Source organism: Ostrea edulis, chromosome 10 (genome assembly GCF_947568905.1).
Source record: "Ostrea edulis chromosome 10, xbOstEdul1.1, whole genome shotgun sequence".
NCBI classification, from domain to species: Eukaryota; Metazoa; Mollusca; class Bivalvia; order Ostreida; family Ostreidae; genus Ostrea; species Ostrea edulis.
Window position 1 is genome coordinate 14971371 of NC_079173.1, and position 24925 is coordinate 14996295.

General features: G+C 34.3%; 1 protein-coding gene across 1 annotated transcript in view; it reads right to left on the reverse strand.

Moving 5' to 3' along the window:
- Positions 1-24925, reverse strand: part of LOC125666393 (atrial natriuretic peptide receptor 1-like) — a 76940-nt gene that overhangs the window by 49923 nt on the left and 2092 nt on the right. Inside the window, exons 2-5 of the mRNA XM_048899562.2 lie at positions 9230-9390; positions 4017-4154; positions 2812-2947; positions 2235-2326 (exon numbers count right to left, since the gene is read on the reverse strand). Of these exons, the coding sequence (XP_048755519.2) occupies positions 2235-2326; positions 2812-2947; positions 4017-4154; positions 9230-9390 (527 nt within the window). The remainder of the gene's footprint in view (positions 1-2234; positions 2327-2811; positions 2948-4016; positions 4155-9229; positions 9391-24925) is intronic.

A 24925-nucleotide genomic window follows, 5' to 3' on the forward strand; every position in this document is an offset into this window, starting at 1 on the left:
CGTCGATTTGATATATCCCTGTGAACTCGGAATAAGACACAACTTTATGTTAAACAGGATGATTTAAGCTTCTTTATCATCAACTTCCTTCCATATTTATGTGGCAGTATTTTATTATCACCTGCGTGTGGTGTTTATATCTCTCATCTGATTCGATACACAAGAGCTTGTTCTGTGTATGATCAGTTTTTATAACGATCTAGTTTTCCAATACAATCTATCATTAGGTCCAATGCTGTCTGACGTGTTTCACACCGATTATTGTTCTTGGAACACGGGTTTTTACTGCGGATTACTCTGTTTACTTGATCGATATATAAAGAGTGTAGGCATCACGACGGTTGAGACCGATCGGGAGGGAAATCCCACCTCTGTATATCCATGGGTTCATGTTTCTCCAATTCTATATTTTGTATTCCTCATAGAAGTTGTGAGATTGATAGCTCTTCGTCATCTTCACTTTTCATGAACAAAATATTGGTAATAATGGAATATAGTGGTAGTTCTATGCATTACGCTTTATAATGTATTTCTTATCAGAATTACGAGATTGATTAGTGTTCTTTATCTTCACTTTTTCATGTGTCTATGTCGTTTGCAATATGTAAATGAAAAGTACAGCTAACAAGCAGTGACCAATCTCATGACTAGCGTTCAATATGTATATTTGGCTAGCGCATAAGCTGTAAATAAATTTATTTATCTTGTAGTGTATAAGATGTTTATGCATGTACATGTACATGTATAATCTAATAATGCATATGTTCATATGGTTAATTTATAACATGTTCAAACATATGTGTATTTGAATAGTGTTAATGCGAACAAGATATTTATGCCCCCCCCCCCCTTTATATCTTAGGTGACGATAACGAACATTGTTCAATTTCATAACTCCTATAAAGAATTCAAAATTACGAATAGGGCAAACACAGACCCATTAACAAAGTAGAAGTGGGATAAGATAACTAGGGGAAGTAAGCATTCAGTTTTGACCGGTCATATTCGCCGTGAGCCCTGTGTCTCGATCGGGCAAAGGGAGAATTTGTATTTTGTATTAGCATGGGAGTTAGATCACTGTTTGTTTTGTTTTTTTAACCTTTTCACTCTTTTATTTTGTATTTTGGACTATGAATCTATGATTTACCATCCATATTGAAACACTCTGGTGCATCCCCAGTAAATCCACATGGTGGTCTGTTTGTAGGGGGTCCTCTGTTATTTGGCCAATGAATTGTGTTGGAATTACTGAGATGAAATTCACCAAAAGCTCCATATCCAACACGCTGTAAATATAAAATATGTCGATCCATACAGTGTACAAGTGAAATACTGCACATGTGTACTGATTATAGCGCATTCAAAATTCCGTATAGTTAGAGCTGACGTACCATTTCGTGTAATCCTGATTTAGCAATACTTCATGTTTAATAAATGATTTTATATCTTATCTCAACTGTAAAGCGATATTGTGTACATGTATTTGTTTTTAAATAATTGATCGCTTGATCACTAGATTCTGTTTCATCTATTAACTAACGTCTCTATAATCGACATACATTTTTCAAACTTTTCTCTTCTTTCTTATCTATTGTTGATAATTATTTAAGTCAGTAACGAAAAGTAAGATCGACGAAAAAAAAACCAATATTACTAGATTTGGGGGGATTAATGGAAACGTCAATGTCATGTTTATCAAAACGGTCGACCTGTCGTGAATCAACCCGTAGGTACGTGATTAACTAAATTTGTTTACTTTCTTTTTTGGTAACTCCAATCATTTTGCATTTACCTGTTTTTCAGTATTAAACGCAAGAAATGATACATTGGTAACATAATCAAACAAGGTAGAAAGTGGATTTATTTCTAGTCATTATTTTTAAAACTAATAAATTTTCAAAATAGATATGTAGGTCATCACACTCTTTAAGATGTGAGACATACATAATGAGAACTAGATATCAAAGTTGGGCAACTGTGTTTTCTTGAATAAATCATCACTTTCACAACAAACGGGTTTTAACAATATAACGACATTCATAACAATTTTATAAAACTGTTTTCTTTTACAAGGTATAATTTTCTATCATGTATAATTTTAGATAAATCAAAGGTTTTGCAAAGTCGTTTGACTTCACACGAAGATCGAGTTACTTTAAATGATAATGTGGGGGTTTAGGAATTCCAAGATTGATATCAAACTACATATCTCAACGCATTTGAATACTACCTACAACAAATTTGCCAGTTTCTGGATTCATATCCAGAATCATCATGTCAGTGTGAACGTCACCATTGGCATTTATAAATATGTTTCCGGATACCCCTACAATAAAAAAATAGGTATGCGCATAACTTTGAACGTTGAAATAACTTTGAAAACATAAAATGAAACTGAAAGTTAAGGGTCATTGATATGGAAATTTTACGTACTGACATTAAATAGAAGACTAATCTTCCTATACTGGTTAAATGCATGGTGAAGGTCAAAATGACTCCGATTTCAAATTAAAACATACTTGTTTTCTCAGTATTATATCCCAATGAACACTAAATAGAAAGGCCTAACAATTGGTATGAAACACATACAGGGTCTGACCCAATGACAGATTGTATTGACAACCTAGATCGATATACATATGTAACTACCATGGAATTTGAGAAATGCTGACTTTAAAAGATACTGTTGAAACCCCTCTAACATCAGTACATTGTGCCCTAATGAGAATTGATGTATTTTCCCATTGTATAGATATCTTTTGTCCTACTAAATACAAACGAGAATTTACCACCAAAAGGTTTTGTTCTTACCATTAAAGGTTTTGTTCCATAGCCTTTTTGTGATCTCTTTGCCGTCTCTGAAGTCTTTCCCATCACGGATTATGTCCTTTAAAACCTCTCCATATAGTGTGAAGGCGGTATAAAATGCGAAAGCGGATGGATTTATCTATGTAATGAATCATGCATTTCCTTTATAACAATTAATGCCGCTGCGCATTAAGCTGTTGAAGAAAATAAACATGTAATATGTTCCCTGTTCTATAGAAAGATAAACCTTATGGAAAAAAGAACATATATATACTATGAGGCAGAATTTAGTCAAAAACGTCTACGTAAGAAGAAAAAATACTTTGCTGTGACCTTCAATTCGACATTCAGATATATTGACTACGTTTATCTATTAACAATAATGACTTTCATTCATATGTCGATCCGATATATCCCAGTTAACTCAAAATAAAAGACGCCACATAGTGGTCCACGTCTGCTTCATATTTAGATATTTTATTGAAAGTAGATATTAACGGCGAACTAACAACTCAACTTTATGACAAACGGGATGATTTCAACTTCTCCATCGTCAACTTCCCATATTTATGTAGCATTGTGCTTTTTATCTTAACTGATTCGATACGCAAGAGCTTCTTCTGCGTATGGTCAGTTTATAAATCGAGTCAGGCTACTGACAAACAAGTTGAAGGTGCAGAGTTTTCAACAGTCTCGTTTAAAGCCAGTATTTTGCAAATTCTATGTTCGTTATAACGATATAGTTTGCCAATACAGCCTATCATTGGGTCAAATGCTGTTTGACGTGTTTCATACCGATTGTTAGACCGTTCCTGGCACACTGATTTTGACTACGGATAACTCCGTTTACCTGATTAATATATAGGGCTCACAGCAGGTGTGACCGGTCAACAGGGGATGCTTACTCCATCTATGCACCTGGTCCCACTCTGGTGTGTCTAAGGGTCTGTGTTTGCCCAACTATCTATTTTGTATTGCTTATAGGAGTTATGAGATTGATCACCGTTCGTTATCTTCACCTTTCATCTAATTACTGGATCAGTTTCTTGTTTTTTACATGAATTTACAGTTTGATTTTCACAACTGTACACATATTGATATGATATTGAAACACAGCGAAATGTAGATATAAAAAGTGTGTGTGTGTGTGTGTGTGTGTGTGTGTGTGTGTGTGTGTGTGTGTGTGTGTGTGACGATAAAACACCTACATCTTCCTCTACGCCGTAACTGTAGTTGTACATTTCCAGAGATCGTCTTGCACTGTGAGATTTGAATTCTTGATATTCTTCGGCTTCCGGTTGAAACACACCAACGAGGAACAGCGATTGGAAGACTTTTCGCACAATCTAAAATCAAACAGTCAGTATTTTTGTAGGAATTATCAATTTCATATTTGCATTCTTAATTAAGATTTTCTGGTGTTTCTTTTACGCAGCAAAGAAAAAAAAACATGCAATGAAATAAATTAAAGAAACATAGTAGATTAGATTATTAAAGCATACATTAAACATGAATAGTATTACAGTCGCTGAAACGTTCTACTTTACCATTTTCCCGTTCGCTCACCGTTCGTTCTTCGTGCATTCACCGTTCGCTCTCCGTGCGTTCACCGTGCGTTCTCCCTGCGTTCACCGTTCGCCTTCCGTGCGCTCTCCGTTTACAGTTTTGCGCTCACCCTGCGTTCACCGTTCACTGTCTTTCGGAACACCAAAGTCAAATGATCGATTTTCATAACAAGGCAAAAAGGAAAAAGGAACTTGCGCATAAGAGTAAAAGTAAACTTCTTATTATATCATAAATTTAATTTATAAAGTACAAATATCAGGATTATCAACTGCGAATATTAACGAAAAACTGCGGATCACTCATCAATATCAAAGAATAGAATAAATCATTGTTATTATCATTACAAAACGCAAGTGTTGGTTGGGTAAAAAGTTGGAGAAGTTCTGAATGAGAGAAAGATGCAAGAGCCTTCAGTTATGAATTTAACCCTTATACATGTGAATATAGCGAAGAACGAGCAACGAGCGCTGGTACGTGTACGAAAATGAGGCAGTTTCAGTTAATAAATACCTCGCCCCCACCCGTATTATCATTTTAATATTTTCAAGAATGGACAAAAGCACAATTTATTGTATTTTATTTTGTCTCACTCAACAAGAATTCTATATAAGTTGATCATTTTTCTTACCCCCTCTCTCTCTCTCTCTCTCTCTCTCTCTCTCTCTCTCTCTCTCTCTCTTACTTAAAAAAAAAATATGCTACATTGTACGTTTCAATGCACATTCGTGTTCAAATGTCAAATTGATTTGACAAATATATCTGATAAATTTACGCCTATCTCTATGAGAGACATTGTCAGTAAATATGTTTACTCCTTTCCCCAAATCTAAAAGTTTTGAACCGTTTGTCTCTAATATAAAAAGGAAATATTTCTCGTATGTTTCTGCCCCACATATGATATACGTATAGTTCAGTGCAATAGACAGTTTTATCCACATCAAAAATATACAAATATTGCACAATCTAAATGTAAATTCATGGTCACACTATTTATTTTGTACGTACGTACATCAATTCTGGGAGATTATTTCCTCAGTTCGATATATAATATCTGTATTTACAGTAAAGTGAATTACGCTAAATCTACGTGGGAATAAACCTTTTATACTATTTAGAAGCGTTCAGGTGTCAACACGAGGTACATGATGTACCTGTTCTACCCGTGCTGGTTGTTCAATGCATTTATCTCGACTCCTTTTGGGGATTTGTTTTTTAATTGCGTGTAATCCAAACGACCGGGCTCGTAAATTTTGAAGTCATGCATGTGAATTGGTAAATTCTTGTCTCTAATTACTAAACTATCTTTAATTCACATGCATCATTATACTCTTGTATTAAGAAATATAATAATATGCATTTTAAGTCAAAATATATAATTACATATAGTATACCGAGATGACGCACTAATATTCACGATCTATGAAAAAGTCAAGAATTCTAAATATTATAAAATATATGTTTCTATTTTTCATGTATACATGTGTCTGTATATGTAATACTGTAAGGACTTTACATATGAAATTTTCTTTGTTTGTGCATGATTGCTACGTGCATTGATGTGAAAATTACGATCATTTTCATGAGAAGTATACATTCAGTATTTGCACAAAAATGATGAAACATGTATTCATATATATATTCTCCACCTGATTATAAAGTAAGTACAATCCAAGGGGAAAATCCGAAATAAACCGAATGAATATATCATGTTGCGTTCACCGTGCACTCACTGTTCACTTTGTGTTCAACGTGCGCTCATTGTTCACCAAATTACGTTCCCTGTTCGCTCTGCGTGCGTTCACCGTTCGCTCACCAGTCGTTCACCGTTCGCTCACCGTTCGTTCACCGTTCCCTCAGTGTGTGTTCACCGTTCCCTCACCGTGCTTTCACCGTTCAAGTGGGAAAGTAGACCGTTTCAGGGACTGTAACACATTTTACTGTGATTCCCTGATTATATAAGCAGGATTCGCAAAAATAGTATATGCTTATCATAATTTCTTCGAATTACAACCTTCGCCTTTTTTTCAGCTTATAGCTTTTTCGGGGTTTTTTTCTCTTCAACTCTGATTCTAAAATTAATCATATGAGCATATATTTTGTTCTCGGTAACTTTTTATATCTGCGACAGTCGATAGATATAATAAACTTCACATTCTCTTAAAAAAAGATTGAGGGAAGTTTGCTCACATTCACAAAGTGAATTTCTTATAGCATCACAGTACACAATACGAGAAAGCGTCGATCAGTGAGCTTCTTGTGGAGCTACGTCTATGATGTCATGTGATTTTAGCATACTTCGTAACCCCTAAATGTATTCGTACCCTGAATTTCCTATATCACGACAGTACACAGTACGAGAAAGCGTCGATAAGTGAGCTTCTTATGGAGCTATGTCTATGATGTCATGTGATTTTAGCATACTTCGTAACCCCTAAATGTGTTCGTACCTTAAACTCGACTCAAAACTGTTCTTGGGCAGCATGTTCTACGTTGCTTTTTACGAGGTAACGGCTAGATCACCAAGTTATGAGCAAATACGGTTTAAGCAGGTAACACGAACAATTAACTATAAATCTTTTTTTTTTCAACTCATGTCTTAATTGCAATATAAACCCGTGAAATAAATTTCCATTCAAATGCATCTTATGTTTTCAAATGTCGCAATTTATGACAATACCACATGAGACAAATTTATTATTTCTACTTAACATAAATCTACCATATCACAATGTATAAATTTCATTCACACTGTCGGCAGTCAAATGACATAAAGCGTTCATTGGGAGAGCGATATTCTAGTCCAAAGCAAAGTGTTTTAATCCACTTAAAATCACAAATGATAGCAAAGAAAATAATAAACAGCCGAGCTATAATGTATTTCCTATATTTCCAATTCAAATAAATTCCTTAAAATGCAAATGATTGATACTTTCTTGAATGAATAAGAACAAATTCCAAACGTAGATCAATATCATAAATCTCATAAAGAATATTTTGACTAGAACAACTGCGGACTCCCGGAAACATCCAAGAGGTAAAATGAAGTACATAGGAATAATACGTATCCTTTGTTGATTGGTCACATCTGCCGTGTGTCCTAAATCTGATGGTATCATGTTACTTGTATATGCATGCATCTTTGATAGAACAAAATTATTCTAAAGCATATGTTCCTAAATTGCTTAAAATTATTATATTCTTCAAATATTCCTTGATCTCATATTTGTTGAGAGAGCAACGGTCTAGTCGGATCCAAATTAAATCAATCTTCCCAAAGCAATTAACAAAAGATTTAAGTTCTATTCTACCTAGACCAACGAAAATATTTCCTTAATTTAAGAATACTAATGTCGGTCAAAGTAAATTTACAATGATTTCTTCCATCATTATAAGCAGAATATGCACTTTTATTGGCTTTGTTTTGGCTTTCTCCAGCGTAAGATTTATTACTTCAGTTCAGTCTTGACGCTCGATAAAAACGACCTTCTGTATTGCTCCTTATTACACTCATTAATTTGAAAATATACACGTTCTGTTTGTTGTCGGATTTTGTAGTGTAATCTTGGTGTTAGTTTGCATTTTTATTTACTTTTCATTTCTATGAGAATATTCCATCATCTTGAAAACTTGAAATCAGATTGACACATTGCATAAAACAATTGTTTACTGCTATCACGTTCTCTATGTCTACATGGTTCATCAGGCAGTTCAAATATACAAAAGTTATTTAGCAAATCATTTGTTATGACGTCAGTTAGATTGTTTTCCTACGGAATGTGCTATTCTGATTGTCATTAACTATTTATTACTCTACGGAATCAACGTCTTATATATCATGTTACTGATAGTGTGAAGCATTGATTAAAATGCTTTGGGTATAAAGTTCTTTTACTCATCCAAAGGTGTTGAATATAGAGTCTTCCACATCGCTTCATCCTTGAATATTTTACTAAACATAGATGTTAATGGAGAAGTGACAGCTCAACTTTATGATAAACGAGATGACTTCAGTTTTTTTTTTATCCTCAACTTCAAATATGTATGTAAAATTTTCATTGGCACCAGACCTGAGGGTTATCAAACTTTTTGAGCACGTTTTCATACTCAAACTCAAACTCCTTGCTCTAACTCGTGGTCATATTCAAAAGTGAAGGTTATTAAACATTTATAAAATCATTCTCTTACTCAAATGGAGTACATGATCTAGGTGCTTCGAGTATGCTTGGAGCTTGTTCAGAGTTGTACTCCAAACAAACATGGCTGAGTTTGAGTATGAATATGGTAAAAGTTTTATAACCTCCATGTCTGGACATGGTTTGTTTGCATCTCAACTTATCATAAACACGAGGATATTTTCTGCGTATGATCAATTTGTATGTCAAAATATGTTACTGACAAAATTAATTGGTATTAGGGATTTTGAACACTTCTTTTTCTTTTAATTTCATTTCACAAATTGTATGGTTTTCATAATGATCGTATTTGCAAATATAATCTGTCATTAAGTCGAATGCTGTCTGACGTGTTTTATATCATTTTTTAAGCCTTTCTTTTGATACTGATTTGGATTGCCGATTACTCTGTTTACCTGATCAAGATAGAGGGCTCACGACGGATGTACAACAAGGGATATGTACGCCTCCTGGACACATGATTCCACCTCCAGTGTATATAGGGTTTCATGTTTGATATACTTCTATTCTGCATACTTTCTGAGATTTATGAAATTGATCACTGCTCCTTATTTTCTTTTCTTCATCCGTTCATTTACGTTAATTCATTTGCATTGTTTATACAAGTAAATGTGTGCACCATTCTAAAGTCATAAAATATAAGCACGTGCATATTATACAACCTCGTCATTTTCATCTCCCATTTTCCAGTTTACTTCGCCATTAGCGAATCCATTGAATGCAAAGAAATACAGGAACACATAATCCCCATTTGTCATACCCATCGAGTGCGCAATCAACATCAACTTCCTGAGGGTAAAATTATCGCACGTAATGAGAAACACTGAAAATAGAAAAAGATATTTTTACTGAAAACTCACACATTTAACATTCTCTCTCTCTCTCTCTCTCTCTCTCTCTCTCTCTCTCGATTAATGTTTTATGTGATAAACTGTCAAGTATATCTATTATTTTCGTCTTTAGATATACATATATTTTTAATTTTATCTGGCAATTACAAACATTTTAGCATGACTAACAGTCCAAAGCACATGGAATGAATACAAATAATGAATCGTGTACAGTGAAATATGAATGACATGGGATAATATGCCTAGTAGGCGAACACTTCCCCTGTCGACCGGTTACACCTACCGTGAACCCTATATCTCGATCAGTTAAAGAGGTAATCCGATGTCAGAATCATCGTGTAATGAACAGCCTAGCAATTGACTTAAAGACATCAGACAGCATTTGAAGCAATGACAGGTCGTATTGGCAAACTATCTTTTCATAACGACCATAGAAATTGCGAAATACTGACTTTAGAGGAGGCTGTTTATATGAGTTTGAGCATTGGTTTAATCAAATTAGATAGTACAATGTACGTGACAACTGTTCCTTCTTATACATTGCATTAGGGATTCAATATTTGGTGACCGAAGTTTCCTGCCATGATAAATATGCAGGCATCTGTACGATGAAAACATATCACTACTGTGACTACTGTTTGCGACAGATATACTGGTACGTCACCTAAATTAGAAGACAACTTGATTTGGTTCAAAATTAAAACAAAATATATGCATTACTATCTTTTATAAGCTTTCTCCTTAAACCTATAACTATGTTGATGAATTTCATATGCAAGTATTCTAATTAAAATTTCAGTTCCTTAACACGTGATAGTGTTCCTAATTGTAATCCTGACAAGAAAATGAAAACAAGCAATGGTGCTTGAGGCACAATACCGCATTGATAATGATAAGAAACACCAATGCATTTCGTAGTTGTAATTTGTATGTTACCCATGATTACAAAAATGGAATACAAGTGAGTAATTGATTATTCTGTCATCTTCCTGATCGACTTCCCGCAATAACACCACCAGATTCATATTAATTGCCATCTGCCATGCACTGGAATGGATTATTTTCGCTTTTGTAAAGAATAAACAGTGTGGAACTTTACTGGAATTCACAATATAGTTTCATCGGTCATTATCAATGTACACAAATATACCTATGGGTTAAAATTAAAAGTAGTTCTAGCATGGCAGTATAACCAATTACGAAAAATTTGCAGACGGCTTTAGATATTTTCAGAAATGCATTGTCAATTGTCAGTTCTAACTAAGTAATTGTTCCATCATTTGAAAATAATACATTTCTGTAATAATAAAGGATATTATTTTCTCCACAACATTTTAACTTTTTTCAGTTTTTTCAGTTCTTAACGTATTTGTATATACATGTGTTTACGTTGCTAAGTAAACATTCCACATTTTTTGTTGTATTTATTGTTAATAGTAACGTGATCCACAATTTTTACCTCAGTAGAGACAATTCTTATAATTTTGTTCTGATGGCGACCGCCCCCTGGTCGAAACCGGTCAACCAATAAAGTGTATCCTGCATTCTCACTATGTGTTGGTGATCTGTTCTAATTCTTTAAGTCTTTTTTCAGTTTAGTTCAGCAAGTGTCACTACGCCGTAAATGACATTTCAAACTCCACAGTTAACAAAGCATGGGCCGTCACGGATCTCACAGAATACATGAAAATCTACACAAAACACGTAGCATTTTACATAATATGGTGTTCTGTGACAAAGGGTCAATCTAGTTGATATACAGACAGAAAATATTTTCCCGTAATAGTTCTTCGATTATGGACTTTTGTGTTTCTATCGGTAGTGGCGAGCTATCAAAATTTATCGACCGATTATATTTTCCGTGAAATTTCCAATCTCATGTATAACTGAAATGTTAAGGTGCATTTCATATGCAGGTGATAATGTTTCTCTGCCAATTGGTCATCATTAAAAATTAAAGTCTAGCGTCTTTTTAGAAAAAATGAAGACACAAAACAGTGATCAATCTCTGACCTTTCACAATAGAAGTCATGTGTCATGGTTAGTGGAGGTACACTAAATAAACCTAAATTATACGAACTCAATGGCGATACATGGGTCAGCTTTTGGATCGTCAAGAATTTTCACTCATATTTTGACGTCACCTGCTTTAAATAAAGTACCACAAATTTAGACCTATATTTAGCGCTCACGGCCATAGCAGTGAGGGTTCTCACACCCGCTGTGAGCCCAATGTGTAGTGAGAATAGAAATTAATCAATGAAAGTTTTTTCTAAAATGTTCTAAACCTTTAGAAAGTCTTAAAATCAATATTTACTGATGTTGTAAATCCAAGCTCATGCAAAATTTATGAAATTCACGAAAACTGCGGATGTGACCGGTCGACAGGGGCTGTGTATTCTTACTACATTGTAGGCACCTGATCCCACCTCTTGTGTGTCCAGGGGTCCGTGTTTGCCCACATCTCTATTTTGTACAGTGTATTGCTTAAAGGAGTTATAAGATTGATTGCAGTTTGTTATCTTCGCCTTTCATAGAAACTTTAAGTTCTTATTTACACGCAAGAATCTTCGCATGAAAAAATGAATTAGTGATTAAAATCGTTTGATCTTAGATGGATACCGTTTCTTATGAAGTAGTGGGTTACAACGTAATATTTATACCGTATAAGTTTTACATTATGGACGATTAGAACATTTATTGACGATCAAGCTTGATTTTACGAGGCTTTATCAACATGTTTACAAATTTCCTTTTAAAGTTGGTTGAAACCGCACTTTTTTCTATCTATTTATAGTGCTTTAGAGATTTAATATGCATTAATATTATGAACGTAGAAAATTACGAGATTATACAAAGGACTTATAAGACATTTAAGATATAAGGAATGAACCCTCATTTATCCATCATTGCTCATTATATCATAATGATTCTGAGCTCATCTTTCTTTTATGTCCTACGAACACTAAATATTTCTCTACAACAATAGATTAAAGATGACTCACCAATAAAACCATGTCACCCTTTATATCCCAAGTAATTATGCGTCGATGAAATCTATTAGGCTTTCAATTTACATTTTGATCTTAATAATACGTTGCGTACTTATGAAAAAAGATTGAAACATGAAGTTACTTTATGATCGGTACTAAAGCTCTAGATAATGTAGAAGTCTTAATACATGATAATAAATTACCACGTCAGTTTACCTTTTCGATGAAATCAGAAAGCAATCACATAAAACGATATCATGTCTACATTACATCTGACTGAAGAAAACAAAGACCTCTGTTTTGTTTGATTTGATTGAGGATAAATGTGAAACACAGCCATCTTTTTATGTTACGGATGCTTTTCTGTATCTAATTTATATCATTTACAAACCTGAGAATAAAATTGACTCCATTTGTTAATGTGAGCATAACATTAGTGTCAATTGGGCTTATAAATCTGAATATACAATTGGTATGAATTGTAAACTTTTGCATGGAATTAGTATGAAAGGTGAAGATAACGAACAATGATCAATCTCGTAACTCCTATAAGCAATACAAAATAGAAAGTTGGACAAACATGGACCCCTGGACATACCAGAGGTGAGATCAAGTGCATAGAAGGAATAAGCATCCCTGACGACCGGTCACACCCGCCGCGATCCCTATATTTTGATCAGCATAAATGAAAGTAGAATTAAATGCGAATAAGAGTATATGTCGTTTAACAGGTATCTTTCTTATTTCACCAGTTCTAGAAATTAATAAAATGGGGCATCGAACTTTAGTTAGGTAAACAGATTATATTACTTACTCTTAATATCCCATTGAATAATGTTGATTAATAAAACTAGTATGACACTACCTAGTTCAATAAAAGCAATACTTAGAACCGGTCTGTTTTAACATTTCATTATTTTTCAAATATTAACAAAAATATCAACAGTAAAATTACCCTATCGTTGAAGATTTTCAAATACCCTGCAGAATTTTCGGTATATGTTTTTGATGAAGCCTAGTCTACATTTATCAAGGCAGCTATGCTGCGTGTATTGATTAAGAGCATCGTAAAAGCGCTACTGGTTACTGCTTCCATATTTACATTATATATAAATGTGGTGTGTACATATCTCAACTGATTTGATACGCAAGAGCTTGTTCTACATATAATCAGTTTTTATACCGAGGCAGGCTACTGAAAAATAAGTTGATGTTATAGCGGTTTCAACAGAAGCGTTTAAAGTCAGCATTTTGCCATTTCTATGGTGGTTATAATGATTTAGTTTGCCAATATTACCTACCATTCGGTCAAATGTTGTCTGATACTCCTATTGTTACTATTGTTACCGATTGTTAGGCCGTTTTTAGCACGTTGATTTTATTGATTGCACATTGATTGCAATATTCGAGTTCAAATGAGAGCAGAGACCTATAATATATTCACAGATGACGAGGAGCTGCAGTTTAAACATTTCCTGCGGGTATTGCAAACCCTGACCAATTATAACGACTTTTCCCATGCAAATAGGAAGATATAAATTCTTCAGATTCATCACTGTATCGCACAATACCATCGATTATTCGGACGTTCAAAAAGACGTGTAATGTTTTCATAACAAAGGAGAATTATAAAAGGCCAATATTCTTAAAATACACCAAAATGCATTGCTTTTTGTGAAACAGAATTAGAAACATTTGTCTTTTGCTAATGTCACTATTTCATGATATCGAATCTAATGAAAAGCACATAGTTAATGCATGATAGGTCATTTGGATAAACGCACAGGTGACTTTATAAGGTCCAAACAATACATAGTTCATGTTCTGGAAAATTATTTATTGTTAACGTCAATCAAGTAGAGCACAAAGGGCAGTTGTATCTCATAATCGATGCAGACGACAGTAAGAGAGGGGGCATAATGCAGATTTATGATAAGGTTTTTTTCTGCCAATAAAACCCACACTCATCATGTTTAATTTACACTGTACTTACGGGGCGTAGACAAGCTAATTTGTCGACAAAATTTCTTTCACTTAGGATACATTGAGACGAGGCTACCTGATATGTAGACATCCTTCATTTTAGCCTTTGAATTGTTTAGGGACACACAGAAACCCAAGAGGAAACATGTACACGATGAAGAGGGTTCAACTAGAATTGTGTGATCGGTATTGGAAGGTTATCCATAAAATGCAACAGCCTAGAATAACTTTCACTGAATCTTTTCTCTCATATTTCGTTTAGAAATGGCGTTCCTTTCATCATAGATATTGAATATATGTTTGTTAGAAACTAGTATGATCCGTTTTTGTTAGTATCACATGTCCGCGTAATCACTACAAAACACGGAGCGTCGTCAAGTTCAAAGGGTGTATTGGCTATTCTGTTTAAAGTAAGGAATGTCCAACAACATGATTGTTTCGCTTTTGAAAAATGTGTGCATCAAAGACAACAGTTCATTAAATTCAAATTGTTGATGATGAATTGGAAATCAAATATTATCCTACAATGTACGTAAAAGAAATAAATTAAACGCTAAGGACATAGAATATTCAGACAATGTTCTGAGTGGGCAGAAGAGTTACCGGGTATCTCAACAAGGTGTTCGCAAGATATTGGCTAGATATTTTCATCGGACTCGCTAATCCAGATGTTGATTATTTGGAAGAACAACCCGTTATTTTGTTTAAATATAGAATCTCCTCGTCAATATCATCCGTTTTGATCTATAAAATGATTGTGTCAATTGACCATTATAAGATTTACGTAAGAGAATAAATTCTCATGGACTGTTTAAACGGAATGAGTAGAGAAAATGATGAACTAAAAGATTCAAAAACTAGCTAAAGAAGTCCAATATGTCCCACAAAATTTAGAAATCTTCGGAATTTGAAACATAATTTTTCTTTCAAATTTCAGTTCTTGTGTGCCAAAATTATGAAGATATTTTACAACACACCTTGTGTCACTTCTTGTAATGCGACGTGATAAATGAAGCACAGCATTGTCAGTTGTTTGTTCCATACATTCTGAGAATAAAGTGTTTTTGTTTGGTTTTGTTTGTACGTGTATGTATACAAACACTGAACCTTTGTGCCAACTGAGCTGAACCCTCGTACCAACATCTCAGAAAGATCCCCTTACATAATGTATAAATCCCATATCAAGTACTGTTGTTAAAGATATTTTCAAGTATCTGGATTTTTCCCCTTTAAACAAGAGGCCCATGAGCCACATCGCTGACCTAAGTCACCTTGGCCTTGTTATTGTTCAGCTGTTGTGATTTTTGAAATATTTTTATCACTTTTTCCTAAAGAAAAATGTTGACCCAGTTTTGTGGTCTCAGCTTAGCACCAACGTATCAAAACATATCTGAAATGAATTCACATAACACAAAGAAGCATCAATGCCAATATGACTGACATGATCTTATTGTTTTTGGATAAAACCAATGTAACAAGATCATACACATATATATTAACAATGATAGTTTTCATTCATATGTCGATTTGATATATCCCTGTGAGCTCGAAATAAAGGACACCACAGAGTCGTCCACTTCTGCTTCATAATTAGATATTTTATTGAAAGTAGACATTAACGGCAAACTGACAACTCAACTGTATGACAAACGGGATGATTTCAACTTCTCCATCGTCAACTTCCCACATTTATGTAGCAATATTCCATTATCACCTGCATATGGTGTTTATATATCTCAACTGATTCGATATGCAAGAGCTTGTTCTGGGTATAGTCAGTTTTTAAATCGAGGTAAGCTACTGACAAACAAGTTGATGGCACAGGGATTTCAACAGTCTCGATTGAAGTCAGCATTTCGCAAATTCAATGGTCGTTATAACGATCTAGTTCGTCAATACAACCTATCATTGGGTCAAATGCTGTCTGACGTGTTTCATACAGATTGTTAAGCCGTTCTTGGCACACTGATTTGACTGCGTATAACTCCGTTTACCTGATCAGGATATGGGGCGCATGGCGGGTGTGACCGGTCAACAGGGAATGCTTACTCCTCCTAGGCACCTGATCCCACCTCTGGTGTGTCCAGGGGTCTGTGTTTGCCCAACTATCTATTTTGTATTGTTTGTAGGAGTTATGAGATTGATCACTGTTCGTTATCTTCACCTTGCATATAGGTCACGTTATGATATGAAAACCCTTGCCATCAGAAATTTATACACAAAATATGAAAGCTCTAACTCAAATAGTTCGGGGGATATTTAATACGTCAGGTTTTTTTTAATTTTAAGTAAGTCAAACTTACTGTTCAAGGTCACAAAATCACGAAGCATACCAAAGCCTTGTCACAAAGAATTTGTATACGAAATATAAAATCTTAACCTTAAATACTTTAGGAAATATTGATTAGGTAAGACCTTTAAGAGAGTACGTCAAGGTCACAAGATCAAATTATATCACAGGTCTTAAATCAATATAGAATATGATAGCCCTACTTTCAATAGTTCTAGAAGTATTGAAGGATATTCTCTCCTAAGAAGTATCAAACTTTTTTTTATCTCGATCGGAAAGACAATGCAAACCTTAGAAAGGAATGTGTTGGTGCAGAATTTAAGGTATTACAGCCACTCAAAGTTACCCCTTTGCTGAAACTTTTTTTTTCTTGAAAATCACCAATTTCCATAAGAAACACAATAAATAATCAAATACCAATGACAGAATAATGTTGTCTTTTGTCAGTTAAGTCTGGAGCCGTATAGATTTGAGACTGATCTTTCGCAATAAAAAAAGAAGACGTTCAGTCTAGTCGCAAACCAGAGAGACAGTACGTGTTTCTTCATACAAATATCTCGAACCTCAACTTGTCATTACGCAAATGATGGATCCAGAGTTTATGTAGTCATTTCTTTTCAGATGGTTGAGTCAGGAATTTTGAAAACAAAACTCCCCTTATCATTAGTGTTATTAACTACTTGACAGGAAGGCATCAACCTATTTATGTGTAAAATCTACCATATGCATATCTTTGATGATCTTAGAATCTCATCAAAACCGGAACTCACTGTGTGACGTCAAAATTATTGATCTCTGTGATCTTGAATACAAAAGACTTCCACATCATGGCAGCCTCTATAGATAGCGGGAAGATAAATTTTTAGCGTTTTCAAATTAGTATTGAAGCTTATCTAGGCCGTATATTAACAGAAAAGTATGCCGAATTTTTATCATATGATTAATCCTATTATTTATAATGTAAAATGTTTTGGGTTGCCTTCCCCATTGTAGGTATCCATATGTCCAATTTGGTTTGAATCGAATTCAGAGTTATTATCGAGAAACCAGTTCTAACAGTCAACTTCCATGCGGTCATGAAAACGGGACGATTTCAGCTTCTCTATCATCAACATCCCTCATTTATGTAGCAATATTCCATGCTGTGTTTCAAATGAAATAGATAATGAATATCAGAATTGAAATAACAACATAAATTTTCCATCGAATTGAAAATAAGCATTACATATTTTCTTTCGGGGAAAGAACAGCATTCGTTCTTTCTCTTTTAATGATCAAAAACATCAATGCAAGCAAATGAAAATCCATATCTTTCAAATCAAACTACAATTAGTAGCAAAATGCATGCAGATTGAGTAATTTATGAATTTCATGTCCTCCGGAAGGTGCTAAACCCTTGTCAGGATGAATTGGCACTTTTCCATGCTTTCCCCATGAGTCCTTTCGGTTTCTAAATTTCTGTCTATTTCTCGTCAACCCCTTTAAGTGCTCCCCTGATGTAGATAATATCAAATTCAACTGGTTACTTCTAGCAATGTGTTTCATTAAAGGACATATCTCATGTTTTTAAAAGTATACAAAATTATTTGCATTTTGTCTTCCTTATGCTTATAGTAATTAATTCTAATAGATCGTTCGCCGAAATATTGCGATAATTAACCCCAATACGGATCTAAATCTAAGCCCTGATTTCAAAAACTTTATTTAATTAGTTGGGTAGTCACTTAATACTTAGACGTCATATGTCGCATCAACTCATTGTGAAAGTAGTGTTAGATATTTTTAAAATCTTGGGTTTTAGGGGCTTAATTTATTCATCATGGACAACATTTATTTCGATTTTGACCCCTAGTTTTATATGTTTTAGCCACCAGTGCATACCACTAGCGACCCAAATGAAGCGAGGAAAGCGAATAATTGCAGAGTAAATAATGTAAATAATGTTTACATGGGGTCGTTGTTTAAACACTACTTTGGTAATAATATTACTTTGAATATTATTTTGAATATCCGTCATAAACGTTAATTGCTTTTTTAAAATAAACAGTGCGATTATAATTAGATTTATTTTTGGATTAGGTTTGATTGTTTTACTGTTTTCCGCCACATTCAAACATTTTTTTCAGTTATCTGGTGGCGACAGTGTTTATTGGTGGAAGAGAGAACCCAGATACAAAGTACCTGGGAAGAGACCACCGACCTTCCAAAAGTAAACTGGTAAACGTTCTCATTTACCTGTGCGAGCGGAATTCGAACCCGCGCCATCCAAAGTTGAGAGGCTGTGAGATTTTGAGTGCGATGCTCTTACCACTCGGCCACGGAGGCCCCTTAGGAGTATGTGAATTATGATACGATATATCATTGCGATGTGATAATGAATTGAAGTGACTACTAGAACTACTTTCACGGGTGCATTTAAAAAAAACTTAATTCAAAAAGAAAAAAAAGAAAAAAAAAAGGATCAAATCTATAGTGGAAATCACAATACTTAATTTCAATCAAGCAATTTTATTTACCATTATTTTTCAATATTCACATTTGCCAATGCAGTTATATGGCAGTACTAATGAAATTGAGATTCAATTTCGTGTAACATGAAGTTGGTCACGTGATCAATATTTTCTTGCATATGAATACAATCACCGCTTCAAAAGTCAGTTCTTGTACTTTCGCCTGGCTTCTTGCTTATGCAATGCAGTGGGGGATTTAGAACCCCTTTAGCCACAAATTTAGATAATAGAAATAGTGTGAGTAAAATTCCAGATTGGCACCCAAAATGGCTGAGTATTTTGGCTAATACTTGACTTTAACACACACCCTTTCGTATACCCTGGGTCCGTCACTGCAATGACATCATACAGAAACAAACGTAGCAGGATATTTATACAGACTTTATTTGGTAAACAAACAAGATTTTCATCAATTTATAAAACAGAAACATTAAACATTCCGTTCTATTGTTTCATTTTATAAAACAGAAACATTAAAGATACCGTTCTATTGTTTCATTTTAAAACGTTTTAAATACCGTCTGCATTTATGCCTAAATTGCAACTTCTGCATGTCGAATTTATAAAATAAAGTTCTATGATATTGGAAGCGAATAAATGTAGGTAGAGTTATAAGCCTATTTACTTTATGATGATAAGTTAACCTGTTGTTTCCTGGCAACTGCCATCACGGCTATAAATTGGCATGATCATAAGGGAGACTGGTTTCGAGGCTCGAAAAATTATGTTCATGTCAGGGTATCGGTGCAAGTCTTCATTAAAATCCTACAACAGAAATCTCTCTAGTGAACAAAAACTCCGTCAGTTCGTTTTCATTTTCTCTTAATGTAAAACTTATACGGTACCAATTTTGATGCACCAGATGCGCATTTCGACAAATAATGTCTCTTCAGTGATGCTCAACCGAAATGTTTGAAATCCGAAATAACAATGAAGTTTTAGAACTAAATATAGCCAAAAACAGCGTGCCAAAAAAGTGGAGCCAAATTCGTTCATGGATAAGAGCTATGCATGAGGGAGATAATCCTTAATTTTGAAATGAATTTCTAAACTTTATAACAGCAATTAAATATACATCCGTATTTTCAAGCTAGTAACGAAGTACTTAGCTACTGGACTGTAGAGACCCTCGGGGACTAACATTCCACCAGCAGAGGCCTCGACCCAGGGGTCATAATGTAAAACTTATACGGTACTAATTTTGATGCACCAGATGCACATTTCGACAAATAATGTCTCTTCAGTGATGCTCAACCGAAATGTTTGAAATCCGAAATAACTATGAAGTTTTAAATAAAAGAAGCAACCTACCTGCACTTTGTCTAAATCTGTCCTACTGTCTCGAATCGTCCCCTGCATGGCTACCACAGCGAGTCCTAACGATGAACATGCCGTTGTTTCTTTCCAAAAACCTGACTAAGAGCTAAACGTTAACTTGGCCCATCATATCCTCCATTAATTTTTTCAGATCCTTTGAATTTCTGTCGACATCTGTGTTCAACAATTGCGTTTTCAACTTTGTAGGCTAGACCAACGCCAGTTTTTCCATCGCTGATCGCGACCAAATCACATCACGGACGTAGTTTACTCCGCTCTTCTTGTCTTTATTTCAGTTAACTTTACGCTCTAAATAACCTTTATTTTACACCCGTTTCGTCTTTTTTTTTTAACCTTTTCAATTAAATATCAATGTCTTATATTCTCTTTGATATTGTTCCTAATTTTTTATTCGATAAAACTCTAACGAACTATATTTTGTGTTCTACGATCGTTATTTCGGTCATATGCTACATAATCATGGAAGCTCGGTAAGAACACAAATCAAAATAGAAAATATAAATATAAGAAATGAAATACCATTTTTTGAGTGTTATTTGGATATGAAATAAAGTTGGTACATAATCAAATCTACTATAACACCCTTCGGGTGTTATAGGATTTGATCACGTGACCAACTTCATGTCATATCCCAATAACATTAAACAATGATATCTTATTTCTTAAATGTACACGTTGTTAGGAAGTAAGACCATGGCGTTTATAACTTAGGCTAACTACGCGCTGCACCGGTACTATTCGTTACACAGTTAGTTAGTGACCTGATAGGGAAAAATACATGGCGTGGAGAGAAAACCCGTATTCGCCGAGCCCGATACGGATTTTCTTTTCACACGATGTATTTCTCCCTATCAGGCCACTAACTAACTGTGTAACGAATTCATCACGTCTTAGACCTCTAACTGTATATATGGGAGTCTACAGTGTATATCATACATCGTATCACTTCGTCAATTTTGTCACAGCTGCAAGTCGAACCCGACAATAAATTACTCGCTCAATACAGATTTTTATCGCATGATACGGGTTTTTTTCACGGCGTCATGCGACCAAGATCTGACCAATTAGATTTCAACAATATTGTCTGAGGCGTGATCAATAGAATTACTGAAAAACCCGTGATTTACCGAAATACCCTCTGAGAACATCGAAATACCTCCTAACCTACCGAAACACCCATTTTTACATATTGTATTATTCCCCGAGGGTCTCTACAGCCCAGTAGCTAAGTACTTCGTTACTAGCTTGAAAATACGGATGTATAATTAATTGCTGTTATAAAATTTAAAAATTCATTTCAAAATTAAGGATTATCTCCCTCACGCATAGCTCTTATCCTTAGACGAGTTTGACTCCACTTTTCTGGCACACTGTTTTCCCCTATAATAGCTCTAAAACTTCATTGTTATTTCGAATTTCAAACATTTCGGTTGAGCATCACTGAAGAGACATTATTTGTCGAAATGCGCATCTGGTGCATCAAAATTTGTACCGTATAAGTTTTACATCATTGTAATTTAAATATATGTTTATATATTACCATTCATTATTCAGTTCAAGAAGACCTGCGCGAGATCAATCAGATATTTTCATCATTTACATCTGTAAACCCAGATATAATGTAAGCATTCTGTATACTACTTCAAATAAGATAGTATTATGTCATAAAGAATCGTATCATGAAAATTCTTTCCAACTTGTACATTTCTCTTCAAAGTGGGCAAGCTGAAGACGATTTTATAACAGAATCACCATACCATATTTGACATTTCCAATAGTAATGCCTTTAATGTTTTAATTTTTTCTTATTTGTATTGATATTAGAAATATATAAGGTGATAAAGGGTCTCCTTGTCGGCACCCTCTCTGAATATCAAATACTTCAGACAGATCGCCGCCTTGGTTAACTCTATATTTGATTAAAAGCTGAAATTGAAAATTTTTCATGACTTAGAATGCGATCCCATATGTTGACGCTACAGTAATTAATTATACTGTGAATTGGTAACGCAAAAGTTCACCATTGCAATTCAACATTTCCTATTTCTTATTATAATACTTTAGACACGATTCAAGATACAGATTTAGCGAATTTTGTGTACAACTATATCTAATTATCAATTCAACATTTTAGAACAATTTTCAAGAGATTTGAGGTAGAAATTAGAATAGGGTTTTGATTCAAAGAATTGAAATGCACACATGTATTAGGAAAACACAGCACGTATTCAGCATTACTCATGTTGAAATGTGAAAGACGTTGAATTATCAACAAGATAAAATATGATAATTCCTCTTGAATTTTTCCACTATAATCGGTATCTTTTTGACCACATTAATTTTAGAAAACAATATGTTTGATTTGAGTTAGTGTAGGTTTATGGCATTAAATGGATGTGCTTGATTTGAGTTAGTGAAGGTTTATGGCATTAAATGGATCTCCTTGATTTGGGTATGTGAAGGTTTATGGCATTAAATGGATGTGCTTGATTTGAGTTAGTGAAGGTTTATGGCATTAAATGGATCTCCTTGATTTGGGTATGTGAAGGTTTATGGCATTAAATGGATGTGCTTGATTTGGGTATGTGAAGGTTTATGGCATTAACTATTGTTACGTACCTCTTGACACTCTGCTTGCTTTCTGAAGGATCTCAACCAATTCATTTTCGGAATCCGAGTTATATATTACCATTGTAGATCTGAGTCCCGCTTCTAAGAGTTTTGCATGAACACTCTCGGACACAAATCTGTTCAGATTATAAAAGCTTTGAAGTCGTGTACCAGCTCCTTGATACATGACACTTACATCCGTCCAGTTGTAATAAGAAAGGACCTTTACGTAAAAGTCACCGACTTGAGAATAACTATAGGAGAGTCTCGTTAACGTTTGGAAGACCTCCTTATCTTGTAATGCTACGTAAGGCCCTCCTGTACCAAACATGGGGTGGTTCCACTCTGTCGCCATCTTTCCGACAATCATTGCTGATATGCTGCAAGCTGCAAATTATGTAATTAACTTAGATGGGCAATAATATCTTTGGGTTTACATAAAATATGAAGACACAGGTTGATTTTTGTGGCATTTTTTCTCCCACTAAACTAACTTATGAATGTTCGTGTGACTCATTACACAATACAGCAAAATAATTCTATTAATGTCCGAGTTAATTGTGCTTTTTACATGATTTCTGCATGTAAAGCTTTGATTTACATTTGCAAACTTGTTGGGTTGAAATGCTTTATAGATTTAGTCTGCGTTTTATTACCACTGCTAATATTTTATTTTCTAAGCATTTTCTGAGAATTTATTAAAACTTTTATGTTTGAATTTTTGCAAGTCCAAAGTACCCACAAAGGTGCTGAAAATTAATGTACAGGAACAGTTACCATATTAGAATATTTCTTTTCACGGGGGCATATTTTCGTGGTAAACACGTTCTCCACATTTCAACGACGAATTGTTTGTAAATCACTAGATCAGAAACACAAAACCGCAAAAATACCCCTGTAACTGTTCTGTAGAATCGTATGTACTGCAGACACTATATACAATACCAGTATATCGAAACACAATACCCGCCAAAATCAAATCGTGGTGTATAATGGCAATTCCGAAGTTATTATAACGAATCTGTAACAAACACATTATAAGTATAACGATTGTGTAATAAACGCGATATGCGGATAACTCGGTTTACCTGATAAAGATACAGGGCTAACGGCGTGTGTGACCGGTCAACAGGGGATGCTTACTCCTCCTAGGCATTTGATCCCACATCTGATATATCCACGGGTCTGTGTTTGCCCAACTCTCTATTTTGTATTGCTTGTAGGAGTTATAAGATTGATCACCGTTCGTTATTTTCACCTTTGATATAACGAATATGTAATGAACATGATATAAATGTAACGAATATGTAATGATCATGATATAAATTTAGCAAAAGTGTAATGAACATGATATATTAAATGTGTAATGAGCATGATTTAGATGTAACGAATGTTTAATGAACATGATATACTAAACGTGTAATGAGCATGATTTAGATGTAACGAATGTTTAATGAACATGACATACTAAATGTGTAATGAGCATGATTTAGATGTAACGAATGTTTAATGAACATGATATACTAAACGTGTAATGAGCATGATTTAGATGTAACGAATGTTTAATGAACATGACATACTAAGTGTGTAATGAGTATGATTTAGATGTAACGAATGTTTAATGAACATGATATACTAAACGTGTAATGAGCATGATTTAGATGTAACGAATGTTTAATGAACATGACATACTAAATGTGTAATGAGCATGATTTAGATGTAACGAATGTTTAATGAACATGATATACTAAACGTGTAATGAGCATGATTTAGATGTAACGAA